This window comes from Rhamphochromis sp. 'chilingali' (genome assembly GCF_963969265.1).
Source record: "Rhamphochromis sp. 'chilingali' genome assembly, chromosome: 3".
Classification (NCBI taxonomy): domain Eukaryota; kingdom Metazoa; phylum Chordata; class Actinopteri; order Cichliformes; family Cichlidae; genus Rhamphochromis; species Rhamphochromis sp. 'chilingali'.
In genome coordinates, this window is record NC_137931.1 from 37347283 (window position 1) to 37372986 (window position 25704).

The 25704-nt window shown below is 42.1% G+C and overlaps 2 protein-coding genes across 4 annotated transcripts in view; one reads left to right on the forward strand and one right to left on the reverse strand.

The window, feature by feature from the left end:
* The first annotated feature begins 1258 nt into the window (after positions 1–1258).
* traf3ip2l (TRAF3 interacting protein 2-like) lies at positions 1259–9359 on the forward strand. 2 transcript variants are annotated; one of them, XM_080877845.1, is made up of 10 exons: positions 1259–1806; positions 3455–3556; positions 3730–4373; positions 4454–4496; positions 4610–4674; positions 4755–4852; positions 5367–5435; positions 5646–5762; positions 5888–5962; positions 6070–9359. In XM_080877845.1, the coding sequence occupies exons 2-10, from the start codon at positions 3492–3494 to the stop codon at positions 6214–6216; spliced, it is 1323 nt and encodes a 440-aa protein (XP_080733971.1). In that variant the 5' UTR covers positions 1259–1806; positions 3455–3491; the 3' UTR covers positions 6217–9359. The 2 variants fall into 2 exon arrangements, with proteins under 2 accessions (XP_080733971.1, XP_080733972.1); XM_080877846.1 differs by having other exon boundaries at positions 3458–3556.
* Positions 9360–9469: 110 nt separating this feature from the next.
* The window catches only part of wwc3 (WWC family member 3), a 42924-nt gene continuing 26689 nt past the window's right edge, over positions 9470–25704 (reverse strand). Inside the window, exons 6-23 of one of the 2 annotated variants that reach the window (XM_080877844.1) lie at positions 23314–23443; positions 21787–21930; positions 21548–21621; positions 19580–19828; positions 18122–18211; positions 17303–17874; positions 16699–16819; positions 16355–16435; positions 16178–16264; positions 15201–15396; positions 14937–15107; positions 14336–14427; positions 14085–14232; positions 13833–13997; positions 11592–11684; positions 11280–11510; positions 11072–11199; positions 9470–10156 (exon numbers count right to left, since the gene is read on the reverse strand). In XM_080877844.1, coding sequence (XP_080733970.1) covers positions 10090–10156; positions 11072–11199; positions 11280–11510; positions 11592–11684; positions 13833–13997; positions 14085–14232; positions 14336–14427; positions 14937–15107; positions 15201–15396; positions 16178–16264; positions 16355–16435; positions 16699–16819; positions 17303–17874; positions 18122–18211; positions 19580–19828; positions 21548–21621; positions 21787–21930; positions 23314–23443 — 2839 coding nt within the window. In that variant the 3' untranslated portion in view covers positions 9470–10089. Of the gene's footprint in view, positions 10157–11071; positions 11200–11279; positions 11685–13832; positions 13998–14084; positions 14233–14335; positions 14428–14936; positions 15108–15200; positions 15397–16177; positions 16265–16354; positions 16436–16698; positions 16820–17302; positions 17875–18121; positions 18212–19579; positions 19829–21547; positions 21622–21786; positions 21931–23313; positions 23444–25704 lie in introns of both variants that reach the window. The other variant, XM_080877843.1, reaches the window with a different exon arrangement.

Below are 25704 nucleotides of genomic sequence, written 5' to 3' on the forward strand. Positions count from 1 at the left end.
AACCACCCTCAGCAGCCATAAGTTGAAGTCATTGTTTTCTGTGTAACATTTTCAGCCTCTCACATCGCTGTGGAGGAATTTCGACTCTTTGACCTTGATTCTTTTCTTTTTTTCTCTTGTAGGTTTGTTGCTATGCAGACAGTTGGTATGAGGTGTTTGCACTGATATGCTGTGATTGGTTTTCACCAAAACGTGGCAATGTGCATTTTGAATGCACATCGCCTCATGATGAAAACACCCAACTGCAAATAAATAAACAGTTTATTAATAATACATTTTCAGATGATGATGATAAGATGCCAATTAACAATCTATGAAGAACATAAAAAAATCTAACTGTGGGACCAGATTAACGTTAGAGAAAATAGTTAATCTGCTGATTTAGTGCAGAGAGGTGTAAATATTTTAATTTGAATGAATTATCTCACGGCTGAGTGCTGCTCTTTATTTGTAAGGTGAATTGAGCTTTGAAAGTTTTTGATATTTTCATTTTTATTGCACAAAAGGACGAGAGCGCGACGGTAAAGCGTTAAGTGCATCCAGAACAAAAACAACAGCGATATGATGCTAACGGCAAGATAGCCAAGAATAGCCAGAGTCATGTTATAGCTGAGTGAATGCCGACCCCAGCCCAACAAACAGATGAGCACTCAGGCTGGAGCCAGTGTTCGTGTTTCTTCAGTCGAATCACTGTAGCGATTGCTTTGAAGTCTCTGTGCTGGTTTTGAACTTTGTGCTGTGGGCTTTTTGTTCATACCTAAATCTAAGAGGAAATCATATGTGTGTACTGATTAGGACAGGGATTTGTGTTGGTGTGTGGGGCTGTAGCCTCAGGTTTATATTTTTGAATGGTGATTGTGAGACGGTGTTAAGTACATTACTTAATTACTCAAGTTACATACTGCATTACTTTTAAGAAAAGTAGTCTGTAATTTGTGTAATATGTTACTTCCTGAGTAGTTAATCCAACACTGATCACAACAAAGAGGGGAAATAGCTTCAGCAGTCACTAACATTTGACCCACAGCATAGAGTTCATTTGCATGCATGTAATGTCTTTGATATGCTGCTTAGCGATGGCGGCGACTCTCAAAGCAGAGCCAGTGGAAACCCAGTGAGAATCAATAAGTGATATGGAATCGCTGAATTCTTATCAATTCCCATCCCTACTTATCATTTTCAACTTGAAGACTCAGGTTACATTATTAAGGCGTGGCACTTTTTTATAAGGAGCCACAAATAAAAAAATAAAAAATAATTCAGCTCTTCATCCTCTCTTTCCAAATATGATCACTCACCAGCTGACACTGCTTTTAAATGTAGGGTCCAAAACCAACAGGTCACATTAAACAGTGGCTACCTCCATCTTTTCAATACAGTCTGTGGATCAGGAGGTTTAATGACTACATGTAAATCAATTAGTAAACTCTGTGTGTGTGTGTGTGTGTGTGTGTGTGTGTGTGTGTGTGTGTGTGTGTGTGTGTGTGTGTGTGTGTGTGTGTGTGTGTGTGTGTGTGTGTGTGTGGAGGAAGTCTATTGGGTGAAGGTGGAGTTTTTGGGGTGGGCGGTGCAGCTCGGCAGAACGCTAAAGATCAAACTGGCTCCGGTCTGTGCGTCAGTGTCTTTCATGTGTCTCGCGGAGACGTGGGTAAAAAGGACAATTATTACTGAGGCTCGAGCTCTTCTTTCGTTAATTAATATTTCTCTGAGACTCTTCGAGGACCGTTTTCCCCTTTGAGGTGTTCCTGTGTTTCCACGCCGCGGCTCAGTGACCTGAAGGAGGCTTGATGAGTGGAAGCAGCGTCGGTGAGTTGAGTTATTACGCTTACACAACACGTTACCTGGTCACGCGCTTTACAAACCACCTCACGCTTATCACACCTTAAATATATATATATATATATATATATATATATATATATATATATATATATATATATATATATATATATATATATATATATATATATATATATATATATATATATAGATATATATATATATATATATATATATATATATATATATATTAATAGTTTGTTATTTAGTTTTCTCTTTGTCTTTGAGCATTTTTCTTCTTTCTTTAAGCTCAGACAGAAGTGAAAGTCACGGCAGATTGTACTACAGCTAATTTAACGCTCGTAGTGATGTGAAAATTGAAAGTGTGATTATTGGAACGCTGTGTGTGTGTGTGTGTGTGTGTGTGTGTGTTTATGCTTTATGTTGAACCGCAGGAAGTCAGCCTGAAATTTAAGCAGACGAAGAAATATCTGGGTCAGTGGAAAGTGCAAACTGCGACCACAGATCGGCTTTTAATGAGTGTGATTTACATTTACGGGAACTATCAGGGGTGTGTTGGAAGACAAACCCACCTAAAACGAGGTTACACGGCTTCTCTGTGGAGAAAGTCAGTGGAAAAATGAACGGTGACCCTAAAAAACGATCTAAGGGGATGCGATAGACTTTTTTTTCTCTTTAATTCACTGAAAGCAGTTTTCATGGAAGTTTGAGCGCTTTAAAAACAAAACACAAAAAGACATCGGGAAGACCTCTGAAATCCCAGAGGCAAGTTTTACATTTTAAAATGTTTGTGGTTTGATTTCTCCGGTAAATGAGAACCATCATTTCCTTATTCCCACATGTGCGTTTCCTGATGTGTTGACCATTAAACATTTAGAGAAAAGTCCCCTGTGTGGGAGGCACGTTTCTTGCAAATCAAGTCAAAAAGACACCGAGTGTGGGCAGATATCAGAAGTGCTTTATGAGTTTGTTCACCTCGAATAAAAGTGGTCCCGAGTTGACTGAGCTGGGTTTATTATAATAAAACGTCCAAACAGGATTAAAAAAAAACAATCCGACCTCCGTCTACTAACTACTACTGTAATATTATAGAAATGACAAAACAATCACACAAGAGAAAGTGTAATTTATTTACACAGCCTGCCTCACCAAGAGTGTTTCTGCAGGTATTATTATTATTAATAATAATAATAATGTATACTTTATTGATCCCCGTGGGGAAATTATTCTCTCTGCATTTAACCCGTTCACTCAGTGAAGCAGTCGGCAGCCACCAATCCAGCGCCCGGGGAGCAGTGTGTAGGGACTGTACCTTGCTCAGGGGTACCTCAGGGTAGCCGTTCAGTAGATTTGAACCCCCGACCTTCCGATCATGAGGTGACCACGCCCCATGGGGGGACCACGCTACCTACTGTGCACTGTGTGGAGTTTGCAGTAATGTAGGGCCGTTCATAAATTTGGCTTTAACAGCTCATCAGCTCTGTTTCTTTAAATATGTCAACTAAATATATCAACTTTGATCTGGATGTTAATCACAACATGTACTGCCGTTCATCTTGTCTCACAGACAAGGGACTGTTTACACCTCCTGTTCACATCATAATTTCACATTTTCGGGTTCTTTAAATACCCACGTGTGTGTTTTTATCTCCAGCAGAATTTCATGTGCATCTCAAACCCCACACACATGGATGTCAGGAGGAAAAGGTCCAATGATGCTGCCCACGTCGGTCTACTCGGTTTCAACAACTACTAGGTGAGAGAAACACTGCACGCATCCCAGCGCCTTTCTGCTGTGCTTTCACTTGAAAGTCACAGAGGATATCACACTTGATAAGAGCTGATAAAGTGCGTGAAACAGAAGTTCCACTAAAGTCAGACTGAAATTAATTTGCCTTCCCCCGTTTTGGTAAATGTTCCGGCTCACAGTCACATCAGCCACCTGGTCAGTCACCGCAACACACCTGAAGAAGACGATGAAACCATGAGTGCAGAGCTGAGAGACCCCAGCATTCTTTCCAAACCGGAGTCCGCCTCCGACCCTCTGGGCCACCACCCTCTTTCAGACCGTGATGGCTCTCTGTTCGGCAAGCAGAGCCTGGACACAGAGGAGCACAAGCACATTAGGATCTTCCCCCAGTCCAGCTTCTGCCCATCCCAGCCCTCTCGCAGCTTGCCAGCTGGGTACAGCCCCCAAACTCCTTTCCCGAGCCAGGCATACAGCGGCTGGCTCCACCCGAGTTTCGCCAGCAGTTGGTCGGGATATCCCAACAGCCTGCCGTCCTGTCTGAGCCAGAAAGATTACTCCAGCTGTTCTGGAGAGAGCTGCCTCTCCAGATGCAAGTTCCTGTCCCTCCCCGGCACTCACAGCAGCATGGGCAGCTTAGAGCAGCCTCTCTCTCTGCGCTCCAACCCGCCTTCAGCCAACCTGTACCACCACACGTTATCGCCATACTCGTGTGCACCACAGGGGCCCGCCTGCTGTGCTCAGTGCCCTGCAGACGCCTTCAACAGGGAGCCTATGGTCAACAAGCATCCCTGGCCTGAGTACCACCCAGCTTACCGCCAGTACTGTAAGTTTGCCGGACCCTTTTTTAACCTTTAAACCACGCACAGACCGCAGCCGGTATTTATTTTGTCTGTACTGCTGCAGATGCAGGTGACTGCAGAGTTCCTGCAGGTGGATTCACACAGATGTGAGTTTTGATTTTTTTTATTTATTTTTTTTTTTAAAAATTACAATTAAATTCTTTCTCACTCTGTTGCTTGTTTCTGCTATTAAAATAATTTTTTTTTTAACTACATACAGCGGACACAACGTTCCAGTCAAAGAGAAGCGCCCTCCTTGCAGCGCGCCGCTGTCTCTGGAGCAGAGTGAGTGCTCACGAGCAGATCAGACGCCTGGTCCTGTTGTCAGACGATCCCGCCTCTGAAAAAGTTTGTTTTTGTTGCAGGGCGTGTCTTCGTCACTTACGAAGCAGACAACGACAAGCATGTCAACGAGATCATCAAATTTGTGGCTCTGCTGCGGCACAACGGCTTTGACACGCACGTACGTGCAGCTTTTAGTCTTTTTGTGTGTTTTGTTTGAGCAACTTAAAATGTCAGGAGCTGGAAAAAAAACAGTTAAAATTCAGCTGGCTAGATTTTAACAAACATTTTAAAAAACTTTGTCATTGTAATACTAAAGTTACAAATTTAGGTGCAATTATTATAAATATAGTATATAATAAATAGCTTATTAAATAGCTTACTGTATATCCATTTAAACAAGTGATTTTTGAACTAAATTGTGATTCCTGCCTATTTTTGTAATTTCCTCCCAGAGTGAATGCTGGATGCTACAGATGAACTTTTAGTCTAGACTCTCATCAGCTCATCACGTTACATATTTCTTGCTTTCATTTTGTTGGTGACTCTGAGTTTCTGTTAATATCTTACAAGTTATTGCGTGTTATTTGTCAGCTTGTCCTGTTAACTGGCTTTACACAATTAAAATGTATAAAGAATTTGTGTGTTTTCTGCGCAGGGTTAAACTGTCTGACTCGCAGCTTTGCTTGTTTCAGATCGACATTTTCGAGCAGCAGTTCAGAAGCATAAGCAAGATTGACTTCATGGAGCGATACCTGAGTGAGGTAAAAAAAAAAAAAAAAAGCAAACTGTCGGTGAAATTCTTTCATGATGATCAAATGGAATGAAAACAATTTAAATTGAGTAATCTGCCTACAGAGGAAGTCATTTTCACATCTAGGAACTCAAGACGTTCTGCAAGTGTGAACTTGTTGCATGAAGAAGTTTGATAGCTGCAGTAGCTTACTGCCAGTTGTAATTTTCTCTTGTCTTAGAAAGAGTATCTCATCATCATCATCATCAGCCCCAAGTACTACGAGACGGTGACCGCTTCCCCTGCTGGCCTGGAGAGCGACGAGAGGACCTACAACACGGTTTACATACATAAACAGGTGAGCGACCTGAATGTGGTCCAAACGAAGACTGAAATAATCTTAACGAGAGCGAAAAACTGCGTGCTCTCATCGCCGCTGTGAAATCAAATTGTGTATGTGGTTTTCCTGTGTGTGTCACTCAGCTGCAGAATGAATTCATCCAGAATGGAAGCAAGAATTTCAGGTTCATTCCTATCCTGTTCCCCGGGGCTAAAAAGGTAATTTTCACATGTCTTCCTGAGTGAGATCACGCCACTGATTCCACCCACCACCCAGTCTCACACCCTGTTTTGTTTCTTGTTGTTTTGTTTGAATGTATAATCAGTGCCACGTGCCTAACTGGCTCCAGAACACACATGTATATGGATGGCCACGTGATCGGGATGACATCCTGCGGCGGCTGATGAGGGTCGAGAAGTACAACCCACCTCCTATCGGGGAGCTTCCGACCATAGTCTCCATCCCCATTTAAAAAAACTCTGAGCTGGATTCACAGACTGGACTTAAATCTTATTGGCTGTTGGTCATTAAGGAGGTGGACAGAGTGATGAGGTGCTTTTGTGAACAGACAGATGTTGTGTGTTTAAATTAACATATAGAGAAGTGCCAGTGTTGGTCTGAGATAAACGTGCAGACTCAGGCTTTTTTTTTTTTTTTTAAATATATATATCTTTGCCGTTGTGCATCATGCTGTATGTGCACTGGTGCTACTCCACCTCGTGTTTTTTGTTTGTTTTGTTTTTGTTGTTTTGTTGTTGTTTTTTAAAGGGGGTCTATTATCATTCCCAGCCCAAGATAATGTTACTCTTGGAATCGGGAGCTTTGCCTGATTCACAGATCAAAGCAATCCTTATTCACCGTACAGCTGCAGAGACCGAGGAGAGTGCAAGCCATGTTGTTTTGTTAAAGCTACAGTTTGCACATGTCGCCTGAATGCGTCGTGTGCAGGTAATCACGAAGTTGCGTTTTTGAAAAGAACACAGCTGTGAGGACAGTCTCTGGATGTGAGTGTGCAGAACAGGCAGAACGGTGTGTGCGTGCAAAAAACAAATTAAATTTGAGAACTGTTTGAGGAAAGCTTTCGTTTTCACATCTCGAGCACCTACGTTGGGCTTAAACTGAGGGTGTGCCTCCTAGTAGTTGATGGTTACACTTGATTTATAGGACTAGTAAATTGCTCCTCAATAATGTACGCTTCACGCAGAGCACAGCAGGGAAAACGCTGATAGCAGAACAGGTTTCAACCCCAACTTTAGCACTGCTTTCACTCAGGGCCCAACAATACCAGACCTGGTTCAACCTGGTTTCACCTGGTTGAACATTGGTCAAGCTGGGCGAACAGTAGATACACGGGTTCAACAGCCTGGGATTTACTTTATGTATATACACTGATCTCCTTGTACATGTTTATATTAAACATCTCAAACTGGAGCGATCTACAGTACTGTGCAAAAGTCTTGAGTCACTGCTCATTTTTTAAAATACATTATCACCTTTATTCTCCAACATAGCCTAAACTCTCTGAGACGAACCTTCTGGTAATTTTCTCCAGGCTTCATTCAAAGCTGTTTTTTGAATGTCGGCTGCCTTTTGTTCTGTTCTCTGTCAAGATCACACTTCAATAATGTTGACGTCCGGGCTTCATGACTAACAGTGTTGCGTGTTGGTTTTTTTGTCTTTTCTGTCCGGATTTGCTTTTAGCAGATTGACAGTGGTCTCATACACAATGTCAATCAGAGGAAAGTATTGGATGGTGGATCAAAACCTGATGGTACTTTCAGCATTCCTAAGACCATGAATTTTGACAAGATTCCCCACCATGTTTTACAGATGACCGCTATTGGCCCCTGATCTCATCCTTATGGACTGACCGTGATTTAAACCAAAAATTTTCCAATTTGAATTTGTTACCACTGATTCTTCGCTCCAGTTCTCGCGTAATTTCGCATACTTCTTTTTCCCTTCCTTACAAATGGCTTCTTCACAGCCTTTCACTGAGACCACTTCTGATGAGGGAATCACCTTGTTGATGTAAACTTACTATTTTATGTCTATCAAACTGTGTTAGCTTTGGCTTTTTTCATATAATAAACAAAAGACACGGAAATACAGCATCCAACTGGCAGACTTGCAAAAGCACCAAGAGATACAATTTAAAAAGAACTTCTTTGCAAAGTTGTATTATGTAAAAACACAACACTGGTTCATCCCTTGAGTTAGGTGCCTTTTTTGTGCTCTGGTGATAAGTAGGTGACTGAGTGGCTTAACTAACAAAAGAAGTTCCTCTGAAAATGGACAGGTACGGGGACTGGGCTGAAAGCTCAAGTCTACTTAAAGTCTGGCTCCCTGGATGTGAAGAAATGAAGTGTGGCTCAGGCCTTTTACACAGTACTGCATGTGACAGAAATTTAGGCAAAACATAATAGTTCCCCTTTAATTTTAAAGCCTGAAAACACAGATTCGTGAATGTTTGTTTGTTTTACTGGACATCTCCTACACGTCACTACAAACAGATGTATATGTGTTTGAGTGGAACAGCAGGGCTCTCACTTACGATGTGCAAACATTGACCCAGATACTATATTCTCTCAGCCTTTATGACCTATTACAGGTGCCTGTTCATTTTGAACAGCTGCTCAACTGGACGCATAACACAGTGGTTTGTCATCGTGTTTTCTTATATTGTGTGTGGTTCGTATTGTTTAAAGAGAATGCAGGTGCGGGTAAAAATGGTTTGTGGCTTTTGTATTTGCATTTATACCTCTCTGTAAGCTGCACCCGAATTCATTTTCTCTAACCCACTTTTGTTAATTTATGTTCCAACTAAGTTATTCTTAAAAAGTTTTAGCAATTATTTTTTTCTGTATGAGCGTTAAAGTGTGTTGTCGTCCCCCCTAGCATCTAACCTTTTGTACTGAATACAACAAAAAGAGCAGGGGGGTAATCTGGTGTTTTTCATGTTCCTTCTGCATTGGAAACTATTCTCAGGGGATCCTTGATGCTATGTTACAATAAAAGTTGTTGAATGACTGAAAAGTATGTTGGCCCACATCAGACTTGCCCCCGAGCTGTCCTCTGAAAAATGCACAAGCGTTTGTAAAATTGCCCCCAAAAAATACAGACAAGCAGAGGCACGCTCCTGGGCTTCGTGGGGCCTCTACAAAAAGCAAGCTGAATTTTTCGGTTTAGAGACGAACCATGAGAACTAAGGTTTGATTGCAGATGTGTCAACACGTCGCTGCCTCTGATGCCTCCATGAGAAATCCAACTGAGTCGCTTTGTCTGCTAACGAAACCTCTGAAGCGGCGCTGCAGTCGAATTACATCTGCTGCCTCTCCTTGCGTTATGAAAAAACTTCAACAGGATGTTGTATAAAGATAATTAGCTGACACAGCTGCCTGCTTCGACTGTGGTACGGTTTCTCAAGAATCTGCAAATTTAGACTCAAATGGGTCATCGGAGGCTGGCTGTGGTTAGAGAAAAATCTTGTGTAATGCTGTGACACATTTAAAGAAAGCGCCTGCGTGTGCAGAATATGACACCACCTCCATCCTCGCACAGGTTGAATAAATACATTAAAATCCTGCTTTTTGCACAACTGATTACAAGCGAGATACAGATTAATGGTTTTATCTTCACAAGAGGTAACACTGCAGATGTTCATACATTAAGAAAAAAATCTGAATACAGTGTTTCATATATTCATCCATATATTGAAAAGTACATGAAATAATATTAATTTTAATAACAATAAAAGGACAATGACATCTGTAACAAAAGTGGATTACAAAGTGACTTTTTATGCAAATAACTCTTAAGAATTAGGAGACAAATCAGACAATAATTCAATTTTACTGTATGTAAAAACACTGAAGTGCTATTTGTTCAAAGCTACAAAATACACTTAAAAAAAGCAGGAAGAGTTCTTTTTTATTTCCTTCAAGGAAAAGTACTATAAAATAAGTTACAGTACAGTGAATTTGTTCAAACTGACTTTTGTTCCCGTCTTCCAGCCTTTTGTAAGCACAAACAGAAGATAGTCATACAGGAGCAGAGAGGGAGATTGTTCGAAAGTCACTTTCCTCAAAAAAAAGAAACGAGCAGCCGCGCTGTCGTCGATAACTGTGCATCTTTAGTGTGTTTGTGTTTACAATAATCACACAAATGTTTCTGAAAATGTGAAACCTTTGAGCTTTGAGTCTTCATAGTCTGCTGGTCACGTCGCCTGTGGCCTTAGAAGAAATCTTGGTACTTCATAAGCTCAAAAAAAAAAAAAAAAAAAAAAAAAAAAAAAAAAAAAGGCACAAATACTTCATGTTTAGTCACATAACACAGAGACGAGCTCTCATACATCGTCAGCCGGCAAAGGAGGTATGTTGAACCTTGGTCTTGTGAAAAAAGCCATCTTCTCTCTGCAGGCAAAGACGACGACTTGTTATAATTAATATGCCGTTTTTAGTAAAAGCTTCCTAATCAGCAGTGATCTTGTGAACTGTGCCGTGTCTCTTTGGTGTTTGACTTTTAAATCAGTGTAGACAAAAGTTCTGTCGTTTTGTGTTTCGTACACTTTGCTGCTTTGACCGTAGATTTTCGGTCAGTTTTGCACAATGTGTCATTTTTGCATTGTGACATTGTGCTGTGTAAGGCTGGAAAAATGCACACATGGTCACCAAATTGGTCCTGAATTGATGGATATTTTTAGTTAGTCCTTAAAGAGCAGGTGGATCAGCAACTTGGAGTGCTGATAAAGCAGGAATGCATCGTCGCTGATCAGTTAGGTCTAGACTTTGAGGTCCAATGTGTCAGAGATTTGCAGACGTTATGAATGAAGAAGAAAGATCAGTCTTTGCATGAACTTGACTTATTTGCCAGTAAAAGTTTTAGAAATTCTTCTCCTGCTACTTGTCACATTTCTGATTATTTAAGTCTTAAAGAATTTAATTTAGTGGAACCCACTGTTTGGGCCTGCCATGACTTTCTTCTGATGGAAATAACCACAAATGTAACATTATGTAAGGTTCCCGATTTAAACTATGGATATGTGATATGAATAAAGTAGGACCTCTGTAGATCTTAAGTTTCTAAACAACAGTCCTCTTCCACGATATCTTTCTTCAGAACACGAGGAAGGAATAGATGCCAAGCTAAATTTAAGACTTCTTCTGGGGTCAGCGGGTGTTCATAGCATACAGCTGAAACAGATTTTAGCTGACTTATATATCACATCAGTTTAACCTGAAGTGCAGCCTCTGCTGACAGGCACAGTAATTTTCCTGGACTTCGGTGCCGTGACTAACAATGTGAAAACTGATCAGTGCATTTCTCACCTGAACGTCTGCACAGGCAGCGGCTCCTTCTGGCTCTGCCCTCTCATCTGTAGAACCTCCTTAGAGGCCTTCCTCAGCCTCCTCTCTGCCGCCTCTTCCTGACGTTGCTCCTGCTTGCTTTGGTTAGCCTGTAAAGCAGCAAAAACTGTCAAACGCTGCTGGGAGAGGCGTATTTGTAAGGGAGCTGCAGCCCACTCGGTTTCCTCACCTGTCTCTGGGCCTCTCTGAGCAGGCATCGAAAGCGCTCGTCCCTCAGCGCCCAGTTGGGGAGCTCGGTGGCCTCCCTGGTCTGCGGCTCCTCCAGTCGCAGCTTCAGCTCTCTCAGGGCGCTCAGCTCCTCCATCAGCTGCCTCTGACGGGTCCTGCAGGCCTGGAGATCCAGCTCCAGGTCCAGGGAGGTGCGCGTCGGCTGCTCGGCCAGGGGGGAGCGGTACGACTGCTGCTCACACACAGACAACTCAGGTAAACGACAAAAAAACCCGTACAGGCACAGGGTGAAAGAGACATAATGAGAACGTACCTGCTTATATCGCAGTGTTCTTCTTTCCAATGTGTTTCTAACAAAAGGCGACTTCTTTGGTAGAGTTGAGCTGTCACTGTCACTGCGATACAGCTGAAAGAAACAATAACATCCACTTTAAGGCCACAGCTCACCCTAAAATCAAATACATGTTTCCACTGCCCCATGGTGCCAAATAATCCAGCTAGATTATTTTAGTGCGAGTTGCCTTATTTTAAAGTGAGCCACGCTTAGTAATGTGCAAAACTCTTGAGCCGACCCTAATTTCTTTACATTTTGTTATGAATATGGAAAATATGGCAGTGATTTATTTCATGTTTAAACTGGCCCAAATGTTTTAGTTAATTACAGACAAGTGGAGACACGGACTTCCCTGCAAGGCTTTGTGCACCAAAAACGGTTTGAACAATTCTAATTAGCTTGAATGTCAATATTTGGTGCGACCACCTTTATCCTTTAACACAGCTTGGACTCTCTCAGACCAGCCTTCTGTAAGTAGTGTTCAGGAACAGTTCTCCAGGCTTTCAAGGACATTCAAAGCTCTTCTTTGGAAGAACATGATCCCACACTACTTCAATAATGTTAAGGTCCGGGCTCTGGGGAGGCCAGTCCATTGTTGTTTCCCATCAGATGCTAAATTAATCACATCACTTCGACAAGATTCCCAACACTGCTGACTGAAATGTAGCCTCAAACTACAACAAACCATGGTTTATAGATTTTGGAATAAAATTGGATCGCTCCATAAGTACGATGGCCCTCAGTGATGCCTGTAATTTGGAACACCTCAGCCTTTGCTCCCTGTTTCCCTTCCTTAAGAATGGCTACTTGACAGCCACTCTTCCACTGAGACAACATCTGATGAGGCTTCAGGGCCAAATGTATCTCTCAGGTCCTGTGCCAGGTCCTATTTCTTTCTTTTATACACAGATTTATTTTAGGACTGCCATTTCCACTTCAGCTTCAGGTCCAATTCAATTCAATTTATTTATATAGCACCAAATCACAACAACAGTCGCCTCAAGGCACTTTATATAGTAAGGTAGACCCTACAATAATACCTTCAGAGAAAAAACCCCAACAACCATATGAACCCCTATGAGCAAGCTATTTGGCGACAGTGGGAAGGAAAAACTCTCTTTTAACAGGAAGAAACCTCCGGCAGAACCAGGCTCAGGGAGGGGCGGGGCCATCTGCTGCGACTGGTTGGAGTGAGAGAAGGAAGACAATGCACTGATGTAGTTTTTTAGGACTGCCATTTCCACTTTATGGACACTTTGCACAGTATTCCAAAAGTTTTCAGCTTATTCCTCGTTCTATACTATTTTAAGCAAATATATTGTCTTTGGCATTTTTCATATATTCAATTAGTTTTTCATAGATTTAAGATGCATTTGGTTCTTTACCAAGTCGTGTGTTACATGTAAACAACACTGCTTCGTACTTTGAATTAGGGGCCTTTTTTATGGTTGAATGATTCATAGATAAGAGTTAAGTGTGGCACAAAGGACTAAAAATCATTCATCTCACAAAAAATGTGAGACACTCATTCATGTTTCTTTCCACAAATCATGACCCAGTTAGTCTAAAAACACAAACCTGTTACCGCACTACACCCACCGATCTTAGCGCTGCAGACGAAAGCGCAAATCTACACAGGATGTAAACACTTAAAGTCGTCCCCTCACAGCTGAGCAGAAACTAGCTGTGCACTTCTTTTGGTTGGCAAATGTAGACAGTAGAGAGAAATTAGTTCCGACATGAAACTGCTCACAACAGCGTTTGTGGATTTTATTTGGGTATTTTAGTAACTAGGTCATGATTTCTGGAAAGAGACACAGCTGTCAGATGATGTTTTTGAGCTATATATATTAAGATAAAGGAGACACCTCCACAGCTGATGGGCAACTCAAACCAAACAATACAGTATAAATGTTCCTGGAGGTGGGCGGGGCGCGGGCGGGTGGCAGAAAGTCATAATTATGGTTGACAAGGTTGAATGTTGTCTGTTTAACTTGCTGTAAAACAGTTAATTACATTCAAGAATCAGCTCATGTTTGAACATTTTAAATACTTAAAATGAGGGGGGGCTTTCCTGCACATTGTCTGCACATTAATCGTGCACGGCCTTTTCATCCAGATGGATATACAGCATGACAGGAAAGAAAGATGAGAATTACACTACACATCTTATATTCGTATCTATATGCTGTCACTTTTATAATAAAATAAAATACTCACCCTGCACACGTACTGATTCCGAGCGCCCGGTGAGAAGGTCTGGGAGCGAACGATGGTGCTACCACGCATGAACGGCGAGGCGTGACCCCAGCGGCCTCCCCGCTCTTTAGGTCGGACTCGCACCGGCTCCGGGAACATGCCTTCTGTCATGGTTGCCTTTTCTACCTACAAAAAATGTATGAACAGAACTTTTAATGCCAGATTTTTTTCCCCCAATAAGAATCTCCTCACTACCAAAGCGTCACCTCGTACCTTTATTGTTGAGGGTTTGCAGACTGTCTGGTCACAGCGTCCTCCGGTGGTGATGCAGATTCCCTCTGCACACAGGCCCTCTGAGCAGGGAGCGGTGAATGCAATGCTGTTGCTGCAGCCGCTGTCCACTGACTCCGCCTGCCAACTCCTGAAAAATGCACCATCCTCATAAAGGTACAAACATGACAGGGGCCAAAACGATGTATTTATTTGTCAAAGCAAAATCTAGCCTGAGAGGAGGATAATGTCACCTTTCCGACGCTGCCTCCCCAGGCTCGTCCTTCTTCTCCCGCTCCTCCAGGTGGGTGGGGGTGTTGCGTGACAGCAGATTGCATGCAGTGTCCTGTAACATCACATTTTAATCCCTCAAAAAAGATCTTCAGTCTTTCATCACTCCCCTCCCTCTGACTGCTGAGGCTGGAGCATGCAGGCTGACTTGGCTTCTGACACACATTCTTGTCAATTACGCACTTGAACAAGCTACACGCCTGCAGGCCATTGGCTACAAGCTGCTATTCAACAATGGGAATGTGAATTTATCCAAAAGAATTAGCAGGATTACAACTTACAGGATCCAGTGAACAAAATTAGTTTACTCAGGCTCAGCTCTTGGAACCACAGGCTGCGGCTTTATTGTGGATGTAGCAACTGTAATGTCAATCTGGTTTATATACGCGATTTGACACCTTAATGTTTTGGGCAAAATGACTATTTGGTCTGAATTCTCCCTGACCAGGTCCTCCAGACGCAGTCACACAGCCAAAGTCTTTGTTTTTAACTGATTTTTACCTGAGCAGCACCGTCCAGCTGCTTCCTGACACTGCTGTTATTGACTAAATAAAATATGTTTACCATGGCTCCGGGCCTTTGTTCGTCAACCTGGCCATCCTGGTGTCTGCGTTGGATGACGTTCCTCTGTTCAGGCCTTTGTGACTCTGTCCCATTCAACATCTGCACTCGCAGCCAGTGGTAAACCATCTCTGGGCTCCCCTCACAATCTGCCAGGCTCACCTGGGCTTTACCCTGCAGGCAAACACAGGACATTTTAATCTGAACAGCTGTAACCCCAGTCTCCACCAGCAGTGAGGTTATGGCAGCTGAGCCCTTCAGACCCACCAGCAGCTCTTCCTGAGCCTGAGGTCCCAGTGAGCAGACAGACAGCTGCAGAACGCACACCGCCAGGGCGTTTGCTGGGACAGGAATGCGGAAGCCTTCGTTGAAAGTCATCTGGGATTGTGGCTCCAATGCTGTACAACAGTAAAACGCACAGGCCCTGCTGCCGTCCAGTGAAATCAGGTGCACCTTCACATACCTGAAGAACAACGCATGAAAAGAACAATACTCAGACTTCTACTTAATGCAAATGAGTGTCCTCAGAGTGCTGAGACAGAAAAGATTCAGAGTGTTGGCTCAAGTAAAAGGAACACTATAGGAAGAAGGAAGTTTCTACTCCCTTTGTCATTGAGTCTGCCTTTACATTAAACAACTATTTTAAAAATGGGCTGTTCTAAAGAGCTCAATAAATTCCTCTGTGATAGGATGCAACATATCAGTTTGTGAAATTTCTTCCCCTGATATTCCACGAACAACTGCAGGAGGCAAACTGGAGATAAGTGGGTGCCTTTAAACGCAAAGTGCAAAGATCAAGGAAAGTCTAACGAAGTACTCGGACATCCTTTTAACTGTAATGTTTATGGCTGAATACAGCTCGTGCAGTGTTGTTTTGCTGTTGATATTTTATTCTTATTCCATGTAATAAAAACAGGATAGTGAGCCAATGCTCCAGCCTGTGCACCAGGCCTATCATCTCAGTGGCCTGACAGTCTCAATACGAGTTAGAAAAGATATGGGAAATTTAGCTAAACAGATTAATGATAAAAAAAAATAAAAAAAAAAACTGCATAAATTTTTTAAAAAGTTGACTTTTAAACTAGAAATCCATCAAGTCTGTTCTTTTTAACCTAAACTGGAGTAGCAGCAGTTTCCCTGTGCATCCCGTAAACTAACCATCTGATTAATATAGAGTCATCTCCTTCTGCCACTTTAACTCTTCCACAAGTATTTCTTTCATTTTCAGAGCTGAAAGTACTCACACTTTATAGCCGTCTCTCACAATTGACCTATTTAAATTTTTGACTTGTAACAGATGCAGTCGCAGAGACTGAGAACTGGACTCCCACCTGTGAAGAGAGAATACAGTTCATCCAGAGATATTAACGAGGAACGAGCTTTGCCACCCACGCACTGTCTGCACTAACTTGTTTACTCACAGCAGTCCCAGTTGGATCTGGGTGGGCTCGCTCGCAGACGTCAGCTCTTTCATGTATGACATCTCATCAAACTCCTCCGCCCTGTTGGACGAATGGAAAAATGGTGAATGAGCAAAGAGTTTTCCCACTTTACTGGACACAAGCTTTTTGTTTAGTCTACTAAAGGTAGTCAAGCCTCTATGGACAGGATTATAACTACCTGAATTTATAATGAAATGCAATGCCATGCAAACACCACAGTCACAAATTCTGAACGCGTTCTTATTTCGGGTGTAGTACTCTCCTTCTCCACTAGGAGGTGTTAAAGTTTAGCTTTAATACTGTGAGAATAGACCTCTACTCACCTTCTGCCCCAGGCCTCAAACACCCCGCTGTCGGTGGCCAGAGCATCCTCAGAAACACCTGCAGAGACTCTCCTGGCTCTCCTGCCACTTCTGTTGGCACTGTTTCCCCTCAGAGTAACTCCTACAAAGATTTGGAGTTAATTCAATGCATTAGCAGGTAGGCTTTAGCATTTTAGGTAAAATCATATCTTTAGAGTCTCAGGAAGACAGCCTGCCTCAGGAAAAGCAGCTCACAGAATGAGTGAGCTGTTGTCTCTTGCTGTCTTTTACTGATTAGACATTGTGTCATTTAGAATTTCTGCTCTTTTGCCTTTATTCTTTTATTGAGATCATGATAATTACCCACAAACTCAACTTCTTTGGGGTTTCTGTGAACATTTATTATAATTAAATCAAATTAAGTAGCTAAATATCTTGGCAGAGAGTGAATTTTAACTTTATTGAATGTCTACAGTGACGATAAGGAAATGTGCTGAAAGGCAAAACAAGATAATAACAGCAAAACAGAAAACAGCACAGTGACCGTTTTAATCATTTTGACCCATTAATATAACATTTTTTTTGTGAACTCTGAGTTAGGTTTATACAGAGTTTCTTCGCTTACCTGTGGAGGTGAAAGCCGCCTGAGCCCCACTGTCTCTGTGAATCTTGTTATCCAGTTGATGCACAGCGGCCGGGCTGACCGTTTCCTCACTGCTTATCATGGAGGTGTGTGATAGGGTTTGTGACTGCGCCCGCAGCCCCTCTAAAATACCGCGGCCCGCCTGCTCCATGTATTCCTCCGTCATCTGGGTGAGGGGACAGTCCTGAGGGGCAGAGTGGTAGGGCGTGTCCATTGGCGAGCTGGGCGGTGACAGGGAGGAGAGCGAAGAGCGGGAGGACAGCGAAGCCAGGGACTGCGGGGTGTCGTGGGAGCGTTTGGTTTTGCTCTGGGTCAGAGGGTCGGGGGTAAACATGGAGCAGTCTCTTGAGACGGTCTCTGGGGGAAGCAGGTAACGGAGGTGAGGCTCAAGGGGCTCTCCAGCGCCCTCGTGGCGCTCATATTGGGGGAGACCGTAGATGTCACTGAAACTGATGGAGCTGAGGGAGCCTCGGCTGGACGCCAGGGAACCCCGACTGGAGGCTAAAGAGCCGCGGCTGCTGCTGGACGACACGGTCAGAGAACTGGCCGACAGGCTGGAGGCAGACAAGACAAAGGAGCAGGAGAGAAATGGGTAGAAATCTAAATAATGCCTTTTATGAATTCAGTAAATGAAAACTTTATTTATTATAGTTATTTAAAGCTGTCTGCACTTCTGTTTTATTTTGATTACAATTTCACTTTAATTTAAAACTCCCAGTGGTGGCAAAACTACAGAACATGTGACTCATGAGAGAGCAGACACAGACAATGACTGAGGAACTTTAGGAGTGTGTGCTGCACCTTTTCAGCTGGGAGTGAAGGTAGGTGGTGATGCGTGTTGCCTCCTCCAGCTGTCTCAGCAGAACATTCCTCTTCTCCTGCTGCAGGATCCTGTTGGGAGATTCACTTCGATGTATAAGAAATCCAGAGTTCAATGTATGGCATCACATATCAGCCGACAGGCTTGTGTAACAGCTCACTGCGTTTTAATCTTACAGGATAAACTGGGCTACGAGGGCACTGGTATATTCCCTCTAGAAGAACACAGCTGCAAACCTAATCTGATAGTGAACGAGATACACTATGTTATGGTTTCATGTAAGGAGAGTTATTTGAGGCATCCTTCCCCTGATCAGCTCATTTTTATACACACTTCAAACCCATTCTAAAAGGTTTTAGTAAATGTTTAAAAACTGTGCGATAAAAAGCTGAAACAAAGCGGGCAATAAATAAAAATATCAGTAACAAATTGTTTCTGCATGGAAACTGTTTTGAGTTTTCTTTGGTTTGTCATTTTTCCAGTGTGAACAAACCACATACGGAAACCTGGTGACAGTTAGTATGTAGTATGGAAATGGACACACAGTCCAACAGCTCACTGCGATTTATGATGATGGATTTACAGCTTTTCATTTTAGTATGTGAGTATATGTGCATCCCCTTGATACAAAAAGAAACCCCACAGGCTGCTAAGTTCACAGACATATGACAGCTATGATGAAGGCAGTGGAGGCGATGATGGGGCAGAGAAGATAATAATTTCCAAATGAGTGTAAAAAGATTGGAAATACTGATGCCCTGTTAACATTTAAACACAATGTGTACCACTCTCAGTTCATACAGTGTCAACAAATTATTGTTCCAAGTACCTTTAATGGATGTAGAACAATATGACGTGTTAGGTAAAGCAAGCTGATTTAAAAAAAACAAAAACAAAAACAAAAAAAAAAAAAAAACTGGCGGCACTTCACAGGCTCCATTACTCGAGAGGACCATATGACATCTCAGCATTTCCATCTATATGACTTTATATTTTCTTGCTATAAACTTCTTTCCATTTGTTTCTCTGTGGCTTCTCTTGTTTTGTTGTTTTTATGTCTTTCTTGCTTATTCCATAAATATGAAAATGTTTGTATAAAGAGTTGTAATTTGAACTGTGATACACATTTTGTTTACTCGATCGCTTGACTACTGTTATGGTGAGACCATTCACCTTGAGATTATCTTCATTTATGACACAAAGTAACCTTTGGCTTCATTTGGCATCTGTTTGAATGTGGAATGAGTCTTCAGGTGTCTTTATTATTATATATCCAATATGGTGCTATTGGTGTGTTCTGATGATAACTGTTACTTATTAACCCAATATTTATTAAATAACATTAAAGTGCACCTGACTGTAAATTATCACTCTGACAGGCAAATTTAAGATGCATAAACAAATAATACAGTAAGAGAGCACACTGTCATCATTCTCACCTCTGATTGGCTCCCTGGCTTTGGGAGCTCTGTGCCCTCTGCACCTCCTCCTCCAGCCTGGAGCGCTCCTCCTCCAGCTCCAGCAGCTTCTCCGGCAGGTGCTGCTGCTTGCTGACATGAATGATCTCCTGCAGGAGGGCCTCCTTCTCGCGCAGGAGTTGCAAGAAGTCCCGGTCGCGGTCTGCCTCGGCCCGCCCCGACCAGCTCTCACTGTCCAGCTGTGCTAGCTGGTGCTGTATGCTCTGCACCCTGAGAGAGGAGCGGGAAAGATTACACATGCTGTATAAACCCTTTACATTTTTACATCGTAAATTTCACGTTCACTTTAAATTCACATACCATGATTAAGAAGAAATTTAAAAAAAAAAAATCAGTCTTTCAGACTCAGAACTTCATGATAATAGTTGTGGTTTAAAGTTTACATACACTCACATTCACAACCTCTGTGGCCCCATATTAATATTTTTATGAGCGGCTGCTGAATAAATGCTACCTGCAGCATTATGTACAGCTTCTGTTTACTCTGCACAAGTGTTTATAGCAACACACGTACAATCGGCTCCACTTAACACTGCACACTTGAGCCCTGCTGACGCTTCATGCTGTGATTTATAATGACAGCATTCAGTGTCTGTAATTTCTGCCCGAGCTACCTGCTGCATCAGCGAGTGCTCTTACAGGTGTATACGATCCAGATGTTTGCTCAGAGTTAATTGGGTTCTCACAGAGTGATTTCTCAGCTTGGATGAAATAACTGTGTTTATGTGAGATGGATTTGAGACAGAGTGACTCAGTGACAGAGCATGCAAGTTTCCACAGGTCTCCCCCCTCCCTCCCTGCCTCTCTTCCCCTCCTGATGTCATGGTTGGCACTACAGCTGCTGGGTCACAACAGCAACATGAATCTTTTTTTTTTTTTTTTTTTTTTTTTTTTTAATGTGTATCGAGCCAAAGTAATAACTCAGGATGTTGCTGCTGTAACCTCTTTATAGCTGGAAGACTGTCTGACCAGGAATCATTAGACAACACAAACATCAGAAGTTTGTTCTAGATTTTCTCACCGTCTGTCATTTTTGTGAACTGGGTCATATAATTTCCACTGTAATTTAATTTTCTTATAATAATGACACATAGTTTGGATAAGGCATGACCTGAGTGTGAAAGCAAAACCGATTTACTCGTTTAACGACCCTCTCCTATGGCCATGAGCTGCGCAATCCGCCAGAACAGCATCACAGATACAATTGACCTAAATGAGCTTCCTCGTAAGCGTGTCAGTGCATATAGGCACGTAGGGTTGGTACGCAGTACTGGGACACATGACGACATCAGCTGGATTAGCTTCTGATTTCAATGTTTCACTTTAATCATTGATATGATTTTGAATCCAGCCTTCAAACAGTTGAGAATTTCCACTGACTGCTGTCACATCATCACATTTGTCCTCAGTGAATTAGTGAGAGATGTTCCCTTGATTTTTTTGAGAGATCCTGATATGGTGACCAACTAACACATAGATTTAACCGAAGTGGCCTGAGTCACATTTACAGCCCAAATTACTGGACGAACCTGTGCTGAATTCGTAAGCACCCTTTTTTTTTTTTTAATGTAAAGGAATTCCATGCTTTATCCAGTGTTGATTTTGCCAACATATAAGTTGGTCTACGCTATAGGGTGAGCTGGGATATATTTAGCCAAACAGTGTCTATATTAAATCACCCTGCGGAGAAACAGGGTTTGACATGGAGGCTGGCCGTGGGCAGTCCTCTCCCTTTGGCTGTGTGCACAAAGGCAGCACACAGTCAGCAGCAGCAGCGTGGCCAGGCAAGAATGTGACCACCCAGCTCATTCTGCCGGCCAGACATCGCTCAGCAGCCACGTCCACCGGGCGCAAATACTATTCATAACACATCCTCCCACTGCTGGTGTGTCATAGTAGTACGAATAACAAACAGCCAGGCACACTTACTTTTTCTTGGCTTCCTCGTACTGCCAGTTCAGTTTCACTTTGTCCACCAAATATGAGGAGTCTTGGGAAACATACTGAAGAGAAATAAGGCAATGGACCAGATTACACGATACGATCAGATTATTTGGCTTTAGTCACTTCAAATTTATGCAGGGAGTTAAATAAAGTAATACACTCATCATCTGGGATGCTGACTATTAATTTAGGGTGAGACAGGGAGGTGTAGCGGCGTCTCCTACCTCCCCCATGATGTCAGTCTGACAGCCAGTGTCACAGTACTGCTGCAGATTGTCACCCACGGTCCCAGTGCTGTTCGCCATCTCGCTGGCCGAATCGCTCACCGACAAGCTGCTTTGGAAGTTAACAGTCAGCTTAGCCAGGCTCTGTGAGAAAGAGGACACGTTATGTTCATTTCCAACTCCATATTTATACTCTTAAATAATTCAAACCTTCGGATGATTCAGAGTTCAAAATAATCTTTATTTAACTTATACCGGGATATGTTAGAGATATGACTTCATTTTAATAAACAGTCAAGAGTAGTTTTTGTTCTTTGGGAACAACGGCCTGCTTCTTTCTTATTCACACAGGTGTACTCCGTCTTGCTTCTATTGATTTTCACTGCAAGATGTTAGCGAGACCTGCTATGATGTACGGTTTATGGACAGCGGCACTGTCGAAAAGACAGGAAGCGCATCTGGAGGAGTTGAAGATATTAAAGCTTTCATTGGGAATGACAAGAAATCATTATAATAAAGGACAGATTAGGTTGAGTAGACTGAGAGAAAGTAAGAGAGGCTGAGACAGTTCAGACAGTGGACATATTGGACAAAGGATGTTTAATATGGAGCTGTCAGACAGCGAGAAAAGAGGAAGACCTCAGAAATTTCATGAACATAGTGAAGGAGGTACATGCAGAGGGTTGGTGTGACAGAAGAGGATGTTAGGAATAAGGTGAGATGGATTCAGATGACCTGCAGTTGTGATCCCTAAAAGAAGCAGTCGAAAGAAGAAGAAAAAAGGTTCAAATTTCTTTGGTGGTCACCAGTTACGGTCACTTAAAGATAGCTTGGAAAATGCCCCCACAGCCAGAGTGGTAAAAAATAAAAATAAAATAAAAGTTAACATCAAACCTTCTACTAGAAAGAATAACATAAATACTGAAGGCCAAAGAAGACAAGTCTGAAAAGGTCTGGAGACCGTTTTTTACTTTCTCTGTTATCAGTGTAATTGTTTATTGTGAATCATGCAGAGTTTGTTTTTACTGAATTATTACAGGGAGTTTTTAGCCAAATTAAATGCCTCCGTTTTAGTTTATGTGAGTAGGTGCTTTAACGTGTTTGTATGATAAACGTTTGATTGTTTGCTTTTTCTTAAATGCCTTGTGTGAATTTTTCTTTTGATAAAGAAAAAATATGTCAAAAAGTGTCATCTGCCTCCACTGCGTGCTCAAAAATAGATCGTGATGCTGCCAGGAAATGCATCTGCAAATGTGGTCATCATTATCATCCTGTTACCGCTCGATTATTCACAATTTATTGCTGCGTCGTATATTTTGGTTTGCTGACAAAACCTGAAACTTGGTGGGTGATTCAGATGTCTGGAAATGTGCTTTAATAATAGACAATGAGGCGAAGTAACAGAGGCTGACAGACACTAGAGGTCAGTATCGAACATGTCAACAACAAAAAAAAAAAAAAAACTGAGAACTTCTGAAGCTAGCAAGTCAACATGATCTTTAAAGAAGAAGGGGAAAAAAGAGACACCTGGATGAGGTCCTGCCTCTCCTTCTCGCCTGTGCTGATGGCCTTCTTGATGCTACGCAGTTCGTTGAAGATGGCTTGAGCCTCGTCCAGCTTGTAGTTTGTCTGACTGGAGGACATCTTTCTGTCAATCCTGGAAGGTAAAAAATACACATTTTATATCTGCTAAGACACTCTTGGCTTTTGCAAAGTATAATGAAGCTCTGATGTACAGCAAGGGCTCTCGAAACATTATGACCGAGTGGCATGTAATGTGGTTTATTTTGATTTTTTTTGTTGTTGTTTTGTAGTTTGTTTGGGTTTTTTTTTTTTTACTTTAAAGTGGCTGTTACATTCATTGACAGTAAAGGTAACTGTCAGGGTAACTGAAGGCCCATGTGACTAATTCCCTGTGATGGGAGGGCTTTTAGGGCCTTGTTTATGAAGGACAGGAGAATGGGGATGGGTTTGTGTGGCATCACCAGTGATGTGTACACTCCTCTGATTTTTATAAGGAAGAGCCAGCGAAGCGTGAAAGGGAAGCTGTTCAGAATTACTGGTCGATCTACATTCCCACCCTCACCTATGGCCATGAGCTCTGGGTAGTGACCAAAAAAAAAAAAAAAAAAAAAAAAAAAATAGGAACCAAAGGGCAGAAATCAGCTTCCTCTGAAGGGCAGCTGGGATGTTCATTAGAGACAGGGTTCAGGAGTAGAACCACTACTCCTCCAAACTGAAAGCAGGAGGAGGTGGTTTCCCAGCACATTTGATGTGAGGCGTTCCTGGACTTACCAGGAAGAGGGCCTGTGGCAGACTCACTGCATGCTGGAGGGTTTATATGCCTCTCCTGGCTTGGGAATGACTCAATATCCCCATGAAAGAGCTGCAGGAGATGGTGGGAGAGAGGTCTGAGCACAGGGCCCAGATAAGCAGTAGAAAGCTGGTGGATGAAGGGAAGCCTGCTGTGATGGTAACACTAGAATAGTTAAATGTGAAGAGAAATGCCACCTTGTTCTTGTGTTTTGTTTCTTTATCACAGTATGACATGAACTGTGAATTAATTAAATGTATAGTAGTGCAGTCAGCACTCATGGACGCCCCATAAAATGTTAATAAGGGCAGTCTTTAACCCACAGGCCACACTCTGAAAGCCCTGGTCCCAGAGGGCAAATCTTCATGGTTTCAGTATTTTTCCTATGTTCTTAAAAAGCTTAAAATCAAAGATGTTTGAAAAGACATCTGCTGAAAATCAAATTCAATCCAACTAATGAACTGAGCTATGAAGACAACACAAGACAAACCAGTTTTTTTATGGTCCGACGGTTTTAACAAGCTTGTGTTCTCGTGTGTGTGTTTGGAGTTACAGCTTTTTTAATTTGCTACGTCTCTAAGTAGCTTTGCTGCACTGTAACAATGTAAAGTTTCCCTTTATGACCTCCAGGGAGAAAAGTTGCTGCACGGCTGTAGCTAACGTGGGTCCTAATAAACTAAACTAAAGGTATATCAGCATCATGTATGTCGGTGATTTTCTAAGTGAGGTTGAGATGGATATATGAAGCCTGCAAACTGAACATTATTAGTTAATAATATAAAAAGATTTTTAAACAAATATATTATTTTTTTCTGATAATCATTCATGAGTCTTCTGTCATTTTTGGGCTTCCATAGAGGTCGATGTCAGAACTAAAAGTTTAAACTTATGTTAATGTTTTCAAGCATCTTTGTTCATCTTTGACTTTAAGACAGGATAAAACTGAAATGGATTTAATTTCGGACACTAAAAGTAATAAGAGTAATTACCAAAAGAAGCACAAGGATTAAGAATGAGAGCTAATCGGCTCTACTGAACTGTTATTTATCACCAATCTGACTCTTACCTACCTTTACTTTCTTATTTGTATCTAAAGTAGTTTAAAATTAGGAATGAATCTCTCATTCACTTGCACAACAAGATACGGTGCTTTGTATTGGGAAAACTTGTCAGTGGTGAGTAAAGTCACAAAATAATCTGATGAACATCTGAAGTCTTACTGTATTGTATTCATGAATGAGTCAAGTGTTTCTTTAGACTGTGGTTAGTTCAGAAATACTGAAACTGCATGTGACAGACTGGTATAAAGGCTCCGTTCGTTTACTTTCAACAATCAGGGATTGTTTGGGCTCTCCCTGATTTAGCAGGTGAAATCTCTGCGTGGGTTTATCCTACAGATCATGACATTAAAAAATAAACAAAAACATATCACAGTACACCAAATATGACCTATCTGCGCATTTCATCGTGCTTGCAGAGTAAATCTTGTATCCCTAGTCTGTGTGTGTGTGGTTAGGTAGGTGATTGGTTGGTGGGGAGCTGGAAGAGCACAGGACCGTGCCTCCTCCGTTAGTGGACCTGGCACGTGGCCTCCCCTCTCGCCA